This window comes from Callospermophilus lateralis, chromosome 13, assembly GCF_048772815.1.
Source record: "Callospermophilus lateralis isolate mCalLat2 chromosome 13, mCalLat2.hap1, whole genome shotgun sequence".
NCBI lineage: Eukaryota > Metazoa > Chordata > Mammalia > Rodentia > Sciuridae > Callospermophilus > Callospermophilus lateralis.
In genome coordinates this window covers 79,304,799-79,324,070 of record NC_135317.1, presented here as the reverse complement: position 1 = coordinate 79,324,070, position 19,272 = coordinate 79,304,799, and the positions used below count along the sequence as shown (strand labels likewise).

Genomic DNA, 19,272 nt, shown 5'->3' with positions numbered 1-19,272 from the left:
CTTCCGGAGGCCCAAGTCAGGTGGGAAGGCCAGGAGCAGGTATAAGGTCAAGTGTTCATTCCCAGGGGAACTGGAGACTGCTTATCTCAGAAGTCTCCTCCCTGAGCCATCTCCCCTGGCCAACCGTTCCCCTTGCAGAGTGGTTTATGGGTTTCAAACACTTTTCTTCCTCCTCCTCCTCCTCCTCCTCCTCCCCCCCCTCCTCCCTTCCTCCTCCTCCCCCCACCCCTCCTCTTCCTTCTTCTTCTTCTGTTACTGGCACTGCAGTGTGTGTAGACAGACAAGGATTCTTTGTGACCCATGAGAAATGGAGACTCTCAGAGGGAGGTGGTTTCCTCAGAGTCACACAGCACTCTGGCATTGAGGACTGGATGAGGACTCGGGGTTCCTGATTCCTAAGGTCTCTGCTAAAATGGGGGTTTGGGCACACGGTCAGTGCTTAGCGAATATGTGGTGGCTGAAGGAAGTGTCCTTAGCAGTTGCTTGAAGGACAAGCTTCCATGCTGAGAAAACTTTAGAGCAAATATGAACCTTCCTGGTGGGTAAACTGAGGCAGTCATGCGTCCCTGGCCCTAAGTGACAGCAGAATCTAGGAGAAATAGTAATAATGACTTCCTTATTTGGGTGGACAATACCAGGTGCTTTACATGGACAGTTAATCTTCACCTTGGGGTCTAAAGGAGAGAGTCCACACCCAGAGAGTCTCAGCAACTTGCCCAGAGTCAGCAGCCAGGCATGTGGAGCTGGACCCTGACCCTGGAGCCCGACTCGCCGTCCACCCTGTTCCCATCATGCTGAGCGAACCAGGGGAGAGAGCCCAGGCCAATAGTGGCATTTCCTTCCTCTGGGCCCGGCCTACTCCCGCTCTCACCTCCTCCTTCTCTCCGCCCTGCAGGTCTCTCCACTCCTCGATGGGCTGGCCAAGGTCCACGGTGTTCATGGGCACCTTTACCTCTCCAATGATGTCATGTTTGGAGAAGCGGTCAAAGTCGTAGATGGCCATCACCAGGGTTTTGCCCCCCAGCTCCTGGTATGGCACCTGTCGGGCACAAGGGGATCAGAAGGCGAGGCTGTGGGCAGGTGCCTGAGTCCCTGCTCCAGCCATCCCACGGGGCTCCCAGCAGTGCTCAGAGACAGAGAGGAGATGGGGGCCTGAGGGAACAGTAGGAGGGAGCCCCATCCTCCACAGAGGTCTACAGGGACTCCATGTTGCCTACACCTGGCCTGCCACTGTCGAATTGAGCTGGTCCCAGGGCCCCAGCCATGGCTAAGCACCAGGGAAAGGTCTGCAGAACTCAGAGGCAGAGAGCGGGCTTAGCCATTCTCCTGTCCTCCTCACCTTGAAGGTGAAGGTCTCATTGAAGGCAGGGTTCAGGGTCTTCCGATGGACTTTGGTCTCATATTTCTTCTTCTTGTCTGGAAGAAGGAAGACTTTGACATAGGGATCTGAGGTGCCGCCCATGTCCAGGGCAGGTAGCTCAGCAGCCTGCAGAACGCCCACCGTGAGCTGTGAAGAGAGAGGGAAGGGCCTGAGTACCTGCTGCCCCAGACCAGGTCCCACCCCATTCCTGGCCCTGCCCGTCCCTTCCAGCGGGGGCAGCTGGAGAGCAGGCCAGGCCCCTGCTGGAGGGCAGACTGGTCTCCATCTCCACTCCCAGAAATTTGGAATGATGTTTGGAGAACCTGAAGTTGAGAGATGAGTTGCTTTACCTGAGCTTGGTGGGCAGGTTAATAGCAGAGTCCCCCTGGAACCTCCCCAGATCAGATGGTGGCCATGCCAGGGTTGACCCCCAGGAATACACCCCCTGTGGCTTCCAACTTGCCCTCTCCATGGAAAGGGACAATGTCCGCAACCTCTAGAATCACTGCGCCTATCCCCATCCTGCCCCAAGAACCAAGCCCTGCCTTGCCTGTCCCCGCCAGCCCCACCCACCTGGTTAGCCTGAAAATCATAGTCCAAGGAAAACTGCAGTTTGCCCAGGTTCTCCGGCTCCTTCTCCTCCTCCCCTTCGCCTTCCCCCTCAGTCAGGCCCGTCTCATTGTCATCGTCATCCTGGGGACCTGAGGATGGGGAAATGGGTTAAAAGGAGAGAAGAGAGCAGCTTGGCCCAGCAAGAGGTGACGGGAACCTGGCCCCTCTGTGCCAGACCCTGAGCCAGAGCTGAGTGGGGCCATGAGGGAAGGTGGGGGGACGCCGCTGCCCCCCAGCCCACGGGCAGCCCGGGCACAGCCCAGCCCTGCATGGGGAAGCCAGGTTCTGGGCGTGGTGCCTCGCTCCCCTCCAGGAGCACAGTGCCAGGCGGCCAGGAGCTCTGCCACGTGGCAGAGCTTGCTTCTGGAGGCAGGGAACTCCCTTCTGTGACAAGAACATTCCCTCACACTTTCCCCAGCTTGGACCCCCCTCCCCATCCTGGGCAAGACATACCAGCAGGGCATCCCAGGCCAACAGGAGCAGGGCGCGTCCACACAGGAGGGAAGAGAGGAGAGGAGAGAAAGTGATGTCAGAGAAAAGCCTGTGGCTCAAGCCAGCCCCTGATGTCACCGCCACAAGGTGAACTCAGGACGACTAGGCCCAGGTCACTCTTGGACACACACACACACACACACATACACACACACACACGTGCGCACGTGCACACCCACACACACACACTGCAGGCTTCTTCTGGCCCATGTATACATGTGCACATAAGCACTCAAGACCACAATGACTTCTGGTCAAATTCTTGAGGCTGCCTCTTCCCTTCAACCTCCATCCTGGTTCCTTGAGCGAGAGATGCCACCCCGTCATCCACGATGAAAACATGGGGACCGTGATGCACACAGGGGCCTCTGTAAACTTGAGGCTTTGGCATATTAAGGGACCTTTTGAGGTTGACCAACACCAAAAGACAGTGGTAAATTAAATTAAATTATTGTGATGCACCACGCATGCCTATAACCCCAGCAACTCGGGAGGCTGAGGCAGGAGGATCGTGAGTTCAAAGTCAGCCTCAGCAACTTAGGCACTAAGCAACTCAAGGAGACACAGAAAAAGAGCTAAGGGTGTGGCCCAGTGGTAAAGTGGCCCTGGGTTCAATTCCTAGTACCAAAAAATAAATAACAGTTATTCTGATGAGTCATGATTCCATTCGCCCCTGACCTGGTGCCTGAAGACCTTTCTCCCGGCTCATTCAACTCCTCACCCCGGCCCAGCCCAGCTAGATGCCTCCAAACAGGCACCTGCTGTCCTTCAGTCTCTCCTGGTGGGAAAACACAGGTCACCCGCAGTGTTCTCTTGGTGATGGAGGGGTCTCTCTTGCCCTCCTCTGTTCTAGTGGCTGCCTGGGATGGGGGCCTGGCTCTCTCCCTTTCCTTCTCAGGGATGAGCTCATGCTGTCACCTGGGTAAGCTCCCCTTGCCACTAACAGACGGTGGATGAGGTTACCCTAGATGTAGCTCACAGAGCCCTGTGGAGTCTGCAGGAGGAGCCAGCTTAGCTGTGGCAGCCCCAGAGCCACCTCGTGGTGGCCGGCAGACGCCCGGCCACCCTCGCCTACCTGGCCCCCCTTCATGTCCTTCATATTCATGGCGTTCTTCATGCCTTTGCCCTTCTCCTTCTTGTTCTTCTTCTTCTTGCAGCAGCATTTCTTGCAGATGCAGAAGCAGCAGGTGAGGAGCAGGAGGCCCGCAACCACGGCGATGGCGATCAGAGCCCATGGAGGCACTGCCCACAGAGAAGAGCCCTGGTCAGCACACTGGGCCTCGCGGCCCGGACCCCGCAGCACTGGCAAAACAGGGGCCCGTGACCCCCAACCCAACGCCCGCGCTGTCCCTTTCTTAAGCCACGTGTCCAGTGGTTTGCAGAGTTGCGGTGCTCGGGCGACTGTCCAGCAATGCCCTGCTCTTCCCGAGCCTGTGGCTCTGGTGGAGGAGAGAGCAACGGGTGCTGCTCAGAACACCAGCTCGGCTCCATGAACAGGAGTGTGTCTACTTTGATCCTCAGAGAAGCTCACGCTGGAGCAGATGGACTGGTCCTTATCACACCCGTGTGAAGGAAGAGTCCCTTGGCCCCACCACTAGCGTGGAGAGGGCTGACTCAGGGACAGAGGCTCTTTAAGGTTCTGGCCACCAGGAAGCCTGGGCTTTGCAGGGTCAGGTGTTCCCAGTGGGGGTGGGCTGCTCTCCGTGGTCCTGAAGCACTGGGTCTCACCAGTGTGGCTGCCCCCCCCAGAAACTGGGCCTGTGCACACAGCCTTGGCCAGAGTTCAGAAAGCAGCAGGGCTTTTATTTTCCATACTTCAAAATGGGAAGTGGTTTAACTATACTACCGAAAACTATGATTTCTACAAAATTTTTCCTTTTAAAATAATGTTCTAAGTTGTAAAATATTTTCCCCTTGCTGGGAGTTGAGGCACGTAAACTAATCTCCTTGGTCACCCCATTAGTTCAAGACCATAGCCCCCCTTCCTAAAGGGGTTCTGCAGAGAATCCAGGCTGAGACCCACGCTTCAGGAAGCAAACCCATCCCAGGGCGCCCCCGCCTGCCAGCTCTGCCCTGCCCACAGGCCCTCCCCAGAGTCCCCTCTCAGCCCCCAGGGCCACTCACAGGGGATCTTGTTGATCTCGTTGAAGAACTTGTCCTTCAGCTTGGCGAACATGTCCTCCTGGCTCTCCCCCGCGCCCCCGCTCCCCGTGGAGTTGTCTGCAGGGCCGACTGGCAGCGGGGCAGTAGTGGTGGCAGGAGCCACAATGGGCTCCTGGTTCCTCTTGAAGATGTTCCTCATGGTGGCAGAGGGGACAGCTGGGGATGAGAGGGGAAGAGGGCAGGGTGAGCATCCAGAGACCCCGATGCAGAAAGCGCTGCCCAAAGGACCAGAGAAAGCTGTCTTAAGAGCTTGTGTGGACGTTAGAGAGGACAAGGAAAGGGAAGGTGGGGGGTCTCATGAAAATCAAAGGGAGGTCAGCAGAGTGGAGAGGACCAGGGGAGGGAGGAGGGGAGGGAAGAGGGAATACTGGGGAACGATATTGGCCAAGTTACACCGTCATACTGTGTGCATGTATGAATATGTAACCACAAATCCCACCACTTCGCACAACCATAATGCACCAACAAAAATGCAGAAAAAAGCCAAAAACTATTAATGGCAATCCCTTTAGAGTTCAAAGATGTTCTGCATAACATTAACACCTGTGCAAAAACACAATAGCCATCACGTCAGTACACATTCAGGGGCTGCGCAAAGTACTCTCCATGTATGACCTCGTTTAATCTAAACAACCAAAGTATTATTGTTCCCACTTACCAGATGGGGAAACAGAGGTTCAGAGAGGTTAGGAAATATTCCCAAAGTAATTCAGTTGAACAAGTCGGCTCTCTGACATCTTTGTCAGACGCCAAAACCTAGAAATCTAATCTTTTTCCCAGATTCACTTAAATCTAACCCCGCAGCAGGTCTAGGAAAGGGCAAGGTTTTCAGGGAGGTCTCTTTCAGCCTCTGTCCTCCCTGACTTCCACGACAGTCACTTTACCTTGATTCTTTGCCTGTCCAAACAAGGCTCATGCACAGCACTCCTACTCACTGCCCGGCTCCATCTCCTCCCCTGTCCTCTGGCCTCTCTCCTCAGCCCTCTTTCCCTCCCTCCCCGTCTCCCCCAGCACCCACCTCTTCCCCATGGCTGGATCTCCATCCCTCGCTATGCCCCTCCTCCACCTGCAAGAACTGGATTCACTAATAATAAATGTGACCCAAGATGACTGCAGAAAATCTGGGGATGGAGGCAAAATTGGGGGATGAAGGAGAGAGAAGAGGGGAGAGGAAGGAAGGGGAGGGAAAGAAGGAGCAAAGGAGGAAGGAGAGGCCACATTTCCACCATCCAGAGACATAAGGTGAGCATTCAGTATATTTCATGCCACTATATTTTTCTGGCTGTTTGATTTGTTGAGACCACGCTATATATAATTTGGTGTTCTACCTTTTGTTTTTTACCTAAAATATTATCAGAAACCTTTTACTTTATCCCTAAATTTTTCCTTTTTCATTAAATAGCTAAATTATATCCCACTGTAGAGTAATTGGTTAGTCAATGTCAAAATGTCTGGACGTTTAGATAGTTTCCAACTGTTTGCTAGCAAAAATATTACTATGTGGCTGAGTATGTAGCTTATTGGTTGGGCTCTTGCCTAGCATGTGCAAGGCCCCAGGTTCAATATAACACACACACACACACACACACACACACACACACACACATATGCTATACCACCCACCACCTGGATTTTTTATTTTTTGTTTTGAGACAGGGCCTTGTTAGTTTGCAGAGACTGGCCTCCAACTTGCAATCCTCCTGCCTCAGCCTCCTGAGTTGCTGGGATTACAGGTGCATGCCACCATGCCTGGTTGAGGTTATATTCTTGAGTTTCTGCCTCACCCCCAATCGTGTGCCCAAATGGTATTTTTGCTTCTCACAACTGAGTGGGTAGGTGCCTCCTCCCTCCACACCAAACACACCATGGGTTCCAAGGAGGTGTCCATTGGCTGCTGCACCCCAGGAAATCCAGCAGTGTAGACACAGAGGCAGACCAGCTCATAAGAATGAACAGCATCCGTTTCACCTAATGACAATTTGCCATTTGTTTTTGGCTGAGGATTGAACTCAGGGGCACTTTATCACTGGGCTATATTCCCTGTCATTTTTATTTTTTGAGACAGGATCTCACTAAGTTGTGGAAGGTCTAAGTTGGCTGTGAACTTGTGATCCTTCTGCTTCAGCCTCTCCAGTCACTGGGATTGATTACGGGTGTGAACCACCACACTGGACTCCAACAATTTACAATATATTTGAAATTAAAACAAGCAAGGAAATACACGTGGAGTTACAAAAACAAGCATGGAATTACAGAGCAGGATGCACCCAGTTTTATTTTCTTTTATTTCATTTATGTTGCACCAGGGATAGAACTCAGGAGTGCTTAACCACTGAACCACACCCCCAGCCCTTTTTTTAATTTTTATTTTGAGACAGTGTCTCACTAAGTTGCTTAGAACCTTGCTAAGTTGCTGAGGCTGACCTTGAATTTGCAATCCTCCTGCCTCCTGAGTTGCTGGGACTACAGGTGTCCATCACCGTGCCTGGCAGCAGGACAATTTTAAAGGAAAAATGTGAGACTGTTCTGGTCAGGTCAATTCTCCACTGCGCTGAGTTCTGAGGGAGAGTTTTAGGAGTTCTTAAGTTCTGTCTTTTAGGGCCCCCTGGACCTGCTCTCGGGCTGGCAGGCCCCTCAGGTTCTCTGAGAACTGCAGTCAGCCCATCACCAAAGAAAAATGAGAGCCAGGTATGCCCACAGCCTGCCCAACTGCCCAGGACCTTTAAAAACAAACAAACAAACAAACAAAAAAACCAGCTCTCCCAAGTTTATAATTCATCCACCATATAATTTACTCATTTAAAGTATTCAGTGGTTTCAGGGTGGTCACAGAGTTGTGGAACTACAGCTATGAGCTAATTTTAGGACATTTCCCCTCCCCCAAAGGAAACCCCACGGCCACCAACTGCTACTCCCCACACACACTCTCCCCCTAGCTCTCGCCACCACCCATCTTTCCATCTCCATAGATTTGCCTTTTCTAAACATTTCATATAAATGGATTCCTAAGCTAGGCGCAGTGGCACACACCTGTAGTCCCAGAGTTTGAGGAGGCTGAGACAGGAGGATTGAGAGTTAGCCTTAGCCACTTAGAGAGGCTCTAAGCAGTTTAGCGAGACCCTGTCTCTAAATAAAATGTAAAAGGGGGCCAGGGATTTGGCTCAGTGAGCCAAGGAGCTCAATCCTTGGTATCCAAAAAAATCAGTAAATAAATAGATGATAGATAGATAAATGGATTCCTTACACACGCAGCCTTTGGGACTGGCTTCTTTCATTTAGTATGATGTTTTCAGGGTTCACCATGGTGTAGCGTATATCAGTTCTTTATTTCTATTATTGCCAAATAACACTCTATTGTATAAACAGACACATTTCTGTTTATCTATTCATTCATTTAAGGACCTCTGGATTGTTCCACTTCGGGGTTATCATCAGTCCTGCTATGAACATCCACGTGTGCATTTTTAGTGTGGACATGTATTTCCCTGTCTCTTATATACACACCGAGGACTGAGACTGCTGGGTCGTGTGGTTACTGTGTTTGACATTTTGAGGAATTAGCCAACTATCTTGCAAGGTGGCTGCAAGGAATTGATGTTCTTTTCAGCAACGGATGAGGGCTCCACGTTCACCATATCCAGGACAATACGTGTCATGCCTTTTGTTTACAGCCTTCTTAGTGAGGGATGAAGCTGTATCTCATTGTGGCTTTGATTTGCATTTCCCTGATGACTAATGATGCTGAACATCTTTTTATGTGCTTATTAGCCATTTGATTGTTTTCTTTGGAGAAATGCCTATTCAAGCCCTCTGCCAATTTTTTAATTGAGTGTTTGTCTTTTTATTATTGAGTTGTAAGAGTTCTTTACATATTCTGGATACCCGTTCCTTGTCAGATGGTAGAGGGTGGGCGGGGGAGGTTCCAGTTTAACAGATTCCCAGCCCCTGCCCACGCTGCTTCAGGAGCCAGCAGCACGCCCACCCTGCAGGGGACCAAGAGGGTTATCACATATATGACTTTTGATGATGACCAGTGTATTTCTTTTGTTGCTTATGGTTTTGGTGTTGTATCTAAGAAACAATCACATAACCCCAGGTCACCGAGATTTACTCCTAGGTTCTCTTACAGGATTTTATAGTTTTACATTAAGATCTGTAGTTCAATTTGAGTCATTTCTTGTGCATAGTATAAAGACAGGGGTCATCCCAGGATCCCAGGCACAGTGGTGCATGCCTGTAATCCCAGAGGCTCTGGAGTCTGAGGCAGGAGGATCGTGAGTTCAAAGCCAGCCTCAGCAACTTTGTGAGGCCCTCAAAAAAATAAAAAGAGCCGGGGTGATTAAGTGCCCGTGTGTTCAATCCCCAGTATATTAAAAAAAAAAAAAAAAAAGGAAAGGAAAGGGTCCAAATTCATTATGTGAATATTCATTTGACACAGTACTATTTATTGAAAAGACATTCTTTCCCCACTGAATTATCTTAGTACCCTTGTAAAAATACAAGCTAACCAGAAATGCAATGGTTCATTTCCTGGACTCCCAACTCGGTTTCATTGATCTGTCTGTCTCTCCTTATGCCATGTAACATGCTATCTTGAAACTGTTTTGAAATCTGGTGGTGTGACTCTTTCAACTTTATTCTTTTTATAAGAATGTTTTACTATTCTAGGCCCCTTGCATTTTCATAGGATTTTCAGGATCAGTTTATTTATTTATATAAGAAAACTAGCTGGGGTTTTGGTAGGGATTGTGTTGAATCTGTAGATCAATGGAGGGATTATTGCCATCTTTTTTTCTTTTTGTTTTTTATTTGTTCTAATTAGTTATAGAGGACAGTAGAATGCACTTTGACATATCATACACAAATGGAGTATAACTTCTCATTCTTCTGGCTGTACATGATGTAGAATCACACAGGTTGTGGAGTCTTATGTGCACAGAGGGTAATACCGTCTGACTCATTCTACTATCCTTCCTACCCCACTCCCTCTTCCCGTCCCTTCACTCCCCTCTGCCTAATCCAAAGTACCTCTGTTCTTCCCTAGCCTCTCCCCTATTGTGAATTAGCATCCACACACCAGAGAAAACATTAGGTCTTTGGTTCCTTGGGATCGGCTTTCTTTGTTTTTAGCATGATAGTCTCCAGCTCCATCCATTTACCGGCAAATGCCATCATTTCATTCTTCTTTAAGACTGAGTAATGTTCCATTGTGTATATATGAAATTTTACAATGTCTTTCCATTTATTTAGGTCTTTAATTTCTTCAACATTGTTTCCTAGTTCTCAACATACAAATCTTGCCTATTTGGTGATATTTATTTTAGGTGTTTTATTCTAGTGTAAATAGATTTTTTTTTTTTTTTACTTTCATTTATTTACTTACTGAAACCTAAGAATTCACATAAGCCAGGCATGGGTTATTGCTGAGTTACACCCTCAGCCTGAAATTGTTCTCTTGTGAATGTGTGTGTGTTGTTTTACTTTTTTTTTTTTTTTGGCACTGGGCCTTGAACCCAGGGACACTTTTCCATGGAGCTTCATCTCTAGCCCTTTTATTTTGAGACACAGTCTGGCTAGGTTATGAGGCTGACCTCAAATTTTCAATCCTCCTGCCTCATCCTGCAGACCCACTGAAATGACAGGCAGGCATCACTGTGCCTGGCCCTGGAATTGTTTTCTGAATTTCACTTTCAGGTTGTTCATTGTTTGTGTATAAAACTATAATAAGTTCTTGACGGGCACAGTGGCACACACCTGTAATCCCAGTGACTTGGGAGGCTGAGGCAGGAGGACTGCAAGTTCAAGACCAACCTCAGCAACTTAGTGAGATCCTGTCTCAAAAAATAAAAATGGCTGGATGTAAGTCTGTGGTAGAACGTCCCTGGGCTCAATCCCGTACCACACACAAAAAAAGAGAGAGAGAAATACAATAGGTTTTTGTTTCTTGATCTTGTATCCTGCCACATTGATAAGCTCATTTATTTATTCTAATTGTGTGTGTGTGTTTGGGGGGTGTATTCCTTAGGATTTTCCAAATACAGAGTCATGCAAATGGACACTGTTTTACGTCATCCTTTATGATCTTAATCGTCCTGGCTAGAACCTATGTTGACTGTAACGTGGGAAGGAACATCTATCTGTCTTTGCTCCTGTCTCGAGAGGGAAATTTTCAGTCTTTCTCCATGAAGCATAATGGTAGCTCTGGGTCTTGTGTAGATGCCACCACTCAGACTGGACCCACATGGCCATCTGTCCTGGATTCCACACTCTCACGGCTGGGCCTGGAAGTCCTACTCCTCATCCTGCACCCAGCTCCGCCACCGCTCACACGCACCCCCCACCCCGCCATTGCTTGGTCCCTGCGGTCCCCCAGCCCCACCCCACCCCCACCCCGGCAGAGCAGCACCAGCTGGGGGAGGGCTGAGGAGAGTGCCCTGAACACACTACTGCTCAGGTGACGCCCCACCAATCCCTTTCCACAGCTTCATTTCCTTATAGAACAATTGCAGAAAATGATACCTATTTTTTTCAGAACCATTTTGAAAATTTCGAGAACACATTTGACCTTGGCTGGCACACATCCAGTAAATGTAGGTTGGGTCTGAATCTGGGAAGGGCTCCTGGGGCCCCTTAGGAGGTGTCTAAAAATGGCTTCAGCACAGCAGAGAAACCCAAGGTCCATATTAGATATGGACCTTCTCTCCACGAGCTGACCACCAGGAATCAGTCCCCGGGGCAAAAAGAGCCAGGAATGAGGAGGTCGGGGGCTCCTGGGGTTCAGATCCCCCTGCAGACCAAGATGCCCAGTGGGGAAGGTGCATCTGCGGAGGTCTGGAAGTCCAGGAAAGGGAAGGTCCATGAGCAGAAGACCGACCCTGACCTGCTAAACACAGGACTTTGGGAAGTTAGCACAGTGGGGTGGGGAGGGGAGGCTGGTGACCGAGGCCAGTAGGAGGCCAGATCAACAGACCAGAAGTGAAACAGACCCAGACTAGGGAAAGAACATAGGAGCTGGCACAGAGAGAACATGCGAGAGACTCACTCATTCATTCAAGTACGTGTCGAACTCATCCCGTGCTGTCCTTGGGAACTTATCATAAGGTAGATGTGAAATATTTGCACACATATGGATGTAAAATTGTAACAGAAGTGCCAGGAAGGAGAGGCAGCTGGTGGTGGGAGCTCCACCTCCACCTGGAGTACCACAAGGGCCTCCCATCTGGATTGAGCTGGGACCCGAAGGAAGAGCAGGAAGTGTCCAGGTAAAGAGGCAGAAAAAGAGCAGCCCTGGCGGAGAGGGCAGCACGTGCAAAGGTCCAGGGGTGAGAAGAGTGTGGTGAGCACACAGCCTGGAACTTCACGGAAGGCCACGGAAGCTGGGTTGGAGCGAGCATGGATCCCGACGAGGCCAGCAGGATATGCCAGGCCAGACCAGGCACGTACATTTGGGATGCATCTAGGAGTTCTGTCCTTCCCCAAGAGTGGCGGGAAGATGTTTGAAAGACTAGAGGATGGGGGTGGGGTTACACGTACAAACTTCTGTTTTGAAATTTCCACTTTGGCTTAGTGAGTGAGGAAGACTATGGAGCCTGACCCAGAGGGAAGGGAGAGGAGGGGAGACAATCAGCAACGAAGTTCTGTCAGCCCCGAGCTCTTATGAGACATGAGGCTACGTTCCTGGAGATGCCCCCAGAGGGAAATGACTTACAGCTGCCAAGGGGGGTCCATTAACGGAGCAGCAGAGGTGGACGGGTGGCTTTTCCAGGGCCCAGAGCCTGGACCACCTTTAAGCCCCTCACTAAAAAACACCATGGGGTTGTAGCTGCCCAGAGAGTGAGAGAGTCATGAGATGCTCGCAAAGGTGACACATTTGACCTTGGATAAAGGGCAGGTATGGGGCAGCACGTCCTAAGAGGTGGAATAGATTCTGCTTAGTCAGACCTCCAGGAAATGGCACCAGGTGCTCAGACCCACAGCCTTGGGGTCACCCCTCCTGTCCAGATGGGGCCATCCCAACATCCTGCCATGTGCAGACTGGACAGCCCAACTCAGTGTTTTCCAAACCTAGCCACCTCCTACCCCTCCATCTGGAGTACCACAAGGGCCTCCCATCGGGAAGCCTCCACTTCCCAGGCTCAGTCTCATCTCCACCCTGCAGCCAGACTGCTTTACCTGAAACCACCCACGGCTTCTCGTCACGCTGCAACCAAGAGCCCTGCTTGGCCTGGTTGGCTCTCAAGTGCATTTCTTGTCCCCGTAGCACCCTGTCACTCACCCTCCCAACAGACCCTGTCTCAGCCTCTGCACCTGCTCCCTCAGGCTCAGCCTCGCGTGGTCTTCTGTGGAAGTCTCTTTGGGGCTGCCATGAGCCCCTCCTGTCTTCGTTTCCCCCTGTCATTATGTGACCTTCCCCCAATCCCCTACACTCCCTTGGCTGCTCTGTTCATGTCACTCAGCTGACAAGATGCCAGCCCTGGAGAAATGCCGCCATCAGCTTCTCCAGCTCCAGGGTTTCCCTGGGCACTGAGCACCACAGGGCAGAGCCCGGGCAGCACCGAGGCTGAACCCCAGCACCACCCTCCACAGCCACCTCCCCAGCTTGCCCTGCCTCCTTCACAGGGGATCCCCAAGGTCCCCACCTCGGTGGCCTGCAGCTCACACACCCTCCCCTCCCTCTCTCCCTCTCTCTCTCTCATCTGCTATTACAAGAAAAAAATTGGAAGCCATTGGAGAGAAATCTCCCCAAATACCCCCTCCGCAGCCCAAAGCACAGACAAATGTACTCATGAGCTGTCATGGGCAGCTTTTTCACTGCTGGGACTAAAAGACCCGACCAGAACCATTATAAAGGAGGAGAAGTTTATTGAGGGCTGCGGTTTCAGAGTCTCAGTCCACAGAAGGCCGGCTCCATTCCTTGGGGCTCAAGGTGAGGCAGGACATCATGGCGGGAGAGTGTGGCAGAGGGAAGCAGCTCACATGGTGGTCAGAAAGCAGAGAGACTCCACTTGCCAGAGACAAGTGTAGACCCCAAAGTCACGCCCCCAATGACCCTCCTGCCTCCAGTTACCACCTAGCTACTCCCCTCAGGGGATCAAGTCACTGGACGGGTCAAGGTTCTTGTAAGCCAGTCATTTCTGCTCTGAACCTTCTTGCATTTTCTCACACGTGAGCTTTTGGGGGACACCTCACACACATCCAAACCACACCATGGGCCACCCTTCCTCCAGACCCCGTGGCACTGGAGGGCTTCTCCTCCTGCTTGAGGCCAGTCCCTGTGCCTGTGCAGGTGGCCTGACCAGCTCAGGAAGCCTTCCCAGTCCCTCTTCTTCTTATGCTTGACCTGCCCCTTCCCTCTGTTGCAGCTTCCTCCAGTTAAAGCATCACCAACCAACCAATGAAAAGCATCTCCACCTCCACCCAGCTGTCGGGTTCCCCTCCACGGCATGGCTACATCTGGGAAAGAGAGGGAAAGCCATGGGTGACAGCAAGGTCATGAAACCCAGGTGTAACAGTCAATTTGAATTTCGACTTGATTGGTTTAAGAGATGCAGATGATTAAGAGGCTTCTACACACCCAGTGAGGGTGTGTCTAGGAATGATTGCCATGTGAGATAGCCAACCGAAGTGGAGACCCTCCCTAAGCGTGGGCAACACCGTCCAATAGGAAGATGGCTTGGATGGAATAAAAGTTGGAAGAACAAGGGAGCAGCCGCAGCCGCAAGCCGGATTGCTGCTGCCATCCTCTGGGGATATTGGAATCTGGCGTCTTCACTCTTCCAAAGCGGACTCTGCCAGTGATTCTCCAGAAGCCTCCCATCTGGGACTAGGGTAGCCCTGTTGATCCCTCTTGCTCTGGGCCTTCAGCCTCCTGGACTGCGAAGCCACTGGTTCTCCCAGCCCTTCATCCTGCAGACAGCCATGGTGGACTGTCCAGCTTCCGGTCACCTAAGCCAATCTGATAAATCCTCTTTTTTACAACTGCATTTCCTGTTGATTCTGTTCCTCTGGAGAACCCGAATACACCAGGAGAATTTTGAACTTTGCTGAACTTGACCTCTCCCCGTTTTTGCCACTTGACCACTGCTGCTTCACTCCCTTGTCACCCCCTGGTTTCCATTATTTTCCTGACTGACCTTCAGGTGCCCGGGGTTGCCCTTGGGACCCTTTTCTCCTGCCCTGGTGGCTCCTGGTGGTGTCTCCCCACGCCTTGGCTTCAGCTCCACTCCATTCTCATGACTGATGGAGCCGGAGTCACTCCCAGCCCCTGAGACCCCACTGGCCCCTGGACAGCCACTGGATCTCTTGCTGCGTATCCTTGCGTACCTCCCATCAGCTCTGCATTTGCCTCTGAAGTGTTCCCTGTAAAATGCAAGTCTGGTCACGTCACTGTGGTCAGAACCCATCCCAGGGAGACAGGGCAAAATCCTTCGGTGGCCTCCAGGGCCTCCTGTTCTGCACCCAGCACCACCTCACCTTTCCCTCCCCAGGGTCCCTCACACCCACCACACTGACTTCCTTTATTTCCTCTAATGCACCGTGCTACCCTCCCCCACCTCGTGGCCCTGACTTGTGCCCACCCCAAGCTCCTGTCTGCATCTGTCTCAGCGCAAACAGCAGCTCCCCAAAGAAGCCCACCACCTCACGCCCCCATCCAGGCCCATCAGGGCCCTGGCCTTCTGTGTCCCAGCTCTGCCGGATCCTCAGAATGCTCATGCAGTTGGTGACCATTTAAGCAGACTATTTGTTTGGGGATAAATTCAGCCCAATACTTCAATTTTTTGTAAATAAGATTTTTTTTTTTTTTGGTGGTGGTACTAGGGATTGAGCCCAGGAAAACTTAACTCTTAAACCACATCCCAGTCCTTTTGATTTTTTTATTTTGAGATAGGGTCTCACTAAATTGCTTTAGGGCCTCACTAAGTTGCTGAGACTGGCCTTGAACTTGCAGTCTTCCTGCCTCAGCCTCCTGAGTCGCTGGGATTACAAGCATGCACCGCCACACAGGGCTGTAAGTAATATTTTATTGGAACGAAGCCATGCTCAGTTGTTCACGTATTTGCTATGGCTGCTTTAGCCCTTCAACCCCAGAGTAGACATAATATAATAGAAGATGTAGAGCCTGCGAGTCCTGAAGTCACTGGCTTTGTGGTCCATCAGAGAGAAGCTGGCCACCGCGCCCCAGCAGATCAGGGGCCGTCCAGTGCGGAGCAGACAGCTGGTGGATCTGCAGCACATGAACAAGTAAACAACCGAGCAGGCTCTCAGATCGCTGGGTCACATCATGTCATTCACAGTGGCCTTCTCAGTGTCACCAGTACATCTGAAGCTGACTCTGCATTCAGTGTTCTTTCCACAAACTGGGTTAGGAGTCCAAAGCTCCAACAGTCACCAGGCTGAGCCCAGGGGCACCCACCCAGGATAGATTGAGGGAACTGAGGTCTGGGGCATGTGTGTGCATGTTCCCACATGAGATCCCCAAACTGGCGTAGTGGGGGGTGCTGTGCCCAGCTCTGAGACCTACCCACCCCCCTCCCTTTGCTGCAGGCGTAGGCTGTGGAGAGTCCGACGTGCCCTCACCACCATTTGACCTTGGGTGGTTTCCTTCCCTCTCCGAGCATCAGACTTCTTAACTGTCAAGTGCAGCTCGGTTCCCAAGGCCTGGAGGGGAGGCTGGATCCAGGGAGATGACGCCTGGGGGAGATCACACTTCTGCCTGCAGCCGCCTCAGCCCAGAGCACAGAGCCCGGCCGCTTAGCTTTCCACCGCTGCCCTTGGCCGCCGTCCACTGGGAGACACTCCAGTAGCTCTGAATCTAAAATTCCTCCAGCACATTCTCTCTCTGATGTGACCTGTAACCCCTGTCCCTTAGCTCTGCACCCCTACAGATAGAGGCAAAGAAGAGGGAAGGCGGCTCCCTGGGCACCCCACTGCCCCCCAGCCCTCCCTTCGGGGGGGTGGTGCCTGTCAGGACCTGGTGGGCATGAGGCTCCTGGCCGGTCTCCTGCTGTCCCTCTCGCCCTCCCAGGCTGTCCTCAGTCCACGATTAAAACATAAGACCACGGCAGATACGGGGAAATGAGATTGATCAAATTATGTTATGTGCATGTTGGCCTATGGCATAAAGAATCCCACTATCATAAGTTTTTAAAATAATTTTTTTAAAAAAAGACCCCCACAGGGGCTTTTTATTTCCCTCAAAGTTTATTTTCCTTTTTATAGGTTTCAGGGCCTTCACATGTCTGGTGGGGCCCTTACTCCTCTCCTAGAGAAACCCTCCTCCTCCTTCCAGCCACCCCAGGCTCTCTGCACGGCATTCAGCTGCTGTTCCCTCTGCCTGAAACCCTTCCCCACAGCCTCCTATCTAGCTCTCCTCCTCAGCTCCATGAGGTCGTCTGTGATAACCACATTTAAACCTGTCACCCACCACGGATCACAGCTGCCCACTGCCCCCTCTCCTGGTTCACTGCTGTCTACAAGACCCCCACTGACACACTCTATATAATATTCTATCAATTCTATTTGTCCATCTCCCTTCACTAAAATTTAAGATTCACAAATACAAGGATGTTTGACTAGCACTTAGTAGGTGCTCAAAAAATGTAGGATAAGGAATTGGTGGGGTCTTTCATATCTACGATGCCTGTGCTCCATCCTCTTATCCCTCTGCCAGTGTGGATGCTTGTGAACCACCAGCCCTTTCTACAGCATGTAAGTATTTCTTTTAAAAATTAAATAAATAGACTTTCATCTTCTCTCTTTGGATAAGTATAAAAAGTAGGTGTTTTTCATCCTCACACATCCTTCTAGAAGACAAGGGGGAAAAGATGCTGAGACTTGGCATGTGTTCGCAAGACTCCTTTAAGGAGGGGAGGTTCAGAGAGGTGTAGTAACTTGTCAGAGGTCACAGAGGCATTTTGGAGGCAGAATCCAAGTCGCTGAACTAGGAGTCCAGCACTCTTTCCCCTGCTGCACCCCACCCGCCTCCATTTAACCTGCCATCCCATGGCTGAGGAGGGAGATGGACAGAACAGCATGGGGCAGAGGCCCAGTCCTCAGGGAGCCCTGGCTTCCTCCGCCTCCCCCCCCCCCCCCCCCGAGGAGGCGGCCAGCTGGAAGGGCTGAGGATGATAAATGATCGGGGCTCCAGGGACTCCCAGGACAGAGCCAACTCCTCTGTCTGGTCAGAATCACCCGAGCAGGAAAGCATGAAATGGCGCCATTAGGCAGAGAAGGCCGCGGCCGCCCCAGAGGGAGGCCAGCTGGGCAGTCCGCGGCCTGCAGGGACAGGGGCAGGGCCGGAGGAGGAAGGGGCCTGCGAGGCCCCACAGAGAGCAGACATCCAGGGGGAGGGGCTGGGGAGGGTCTCTGGAGCCCCCCAGGGTCTTGTCTGGATACAGACCGCGCAGCTCTCCTGCCAGGCCACCCTAAGCCCCAGACTGTGGGCTGGCCCGTGCCTGCAGTCTGCTTTCCTCTGACGGGTAGCCACTGTGAAAAGGAGGTTCTGAGTACTGTGGAAAGTCACGGGGGAGGAGGTCAACGTCCAAGAGCTGGAAATAAAAGAAGTGTGAAAGGCCCCATGGTCCTGCGGATGCCCTGCACCCGCCTCCCCCAGGTGGCATCTGGGCGGGCACAAGGAAACTGCGGGCAATGCCAGGCTGGATAACGGCAGCTTCCTTCAGTGAGGATGCGGATGGGCCTATTATCCTGCTGGGAGAGGGCACGGTTATGAGCACCGTTTTGGAGAGAAGGTGAATTTCCCCGGGACGGGCTAGTGATCTGCCCGAGGTCACTCGGCTGATGGTGAAAAGATTGGAGCCTCCATTTGCCTGTGTCCAAGTCTCCCACTGTTTCTCAGGGATGAGATTGGGGTTGCTCCAGCACCTGGAGGAGGGGGGCAAGCAGGGAGGAGCCTTCCTCCACCTACCCCCCCACCCCGTGGCCTGCTGGCTGCCATCCACCTATCAGGAATGGCCACTTGGTTCTAGTGACTGTGTCAGTCCCCGAGGCACTCCAGCCAGGACTGCTGGGTGGGGTGGTGAGCAGGACCAGGCAGAAGCAGGCATGAGCTGGGTCTGTTCCCAGGTGGGGACTGAGAAGGACACAGGGGAAGAGAGCCTTAGGAAAGGCCAAGGCCTGCCATCCACTGAAACCCTCCCATTATGAACCTTCTTTTGTTTGTTTGTTTGTTGTGTTTTTTTGGTACCAGGGATTGAACTCAGGGGCGATCAACCAATGAGCCACATCCCCAGTCCTATTTTGGAGACAGGGGTCTCACTGAGTTGCCTAGTGCCTTGCTGTTGCTGAGGCTGGCTTTGAACCCGCGATCTTCCTGCCTCAGCCTCCTGAGATGCTGGATTACAGACGTGCGCCTCCACACCCCACTCATTATGAACGTTTGTAATGAGCGCCCTGCACGTGTCTGGAGGCTTCATCTTCCCTAACACCAAACATAGCCTGGATCTAGACTACAGGGGGACTTGATGGGCAATAATCTGTGGAACAGGAGGGAAGGACAGTTAGGCCAGAGGTGGAAGTGGGTGAAGGGACCTTGAATATGCTCCCACTGCCACTCACGGCAGGTCTAGCGGGCAGAAGCGTCACGGAAGGCTCCAGCGCTCCTGAGCATCCCCCTTTGTGTTTAGATC

At 51.8% G+C, this 19,272-nt stretch overlaps 1 protein-coding gene across 1 annotated transcript in view; it reads right to left on the bottom strand.

Annotated features, from left to right (window-relative positions):
* Positions 1 to 19,272, bottom strand: part of Syt2 (synaptotagmin 2) — a 42,440-nt gene that overhangs the window by 3,747 nt on the left and 19,421 nt on the right. The window contains exons 2-6 of the mRNA XM_076831891.1: positions 4,589 to 4,783; positions 3,540 to 3,706; positions 1,934 to 2,053; positions 1,340 to 1,507; positions 872 to 1,039 (exon numbers count right to left, since the gene is read on the bottom strand). Coding sequence (XP_076688006.1) covers positions 872 to 1,039; positions 1,340 to 1,507; positions 1,934 to 2,053; positions 3,540 to 3,706; positions 4,589 to 4,766 — 801 coding nt within the window. The 5' untranslated portion in view covers positions 4,767 to 4,783. The remainder of the gene's footprint in view (positions 1 to 871; positions 1,040 to 1,339; positions 1,508 to 1,933; positions 2,054 to 3,539; positions 3,707 to 4,588; positions 4,784 to 19,272) is intronic.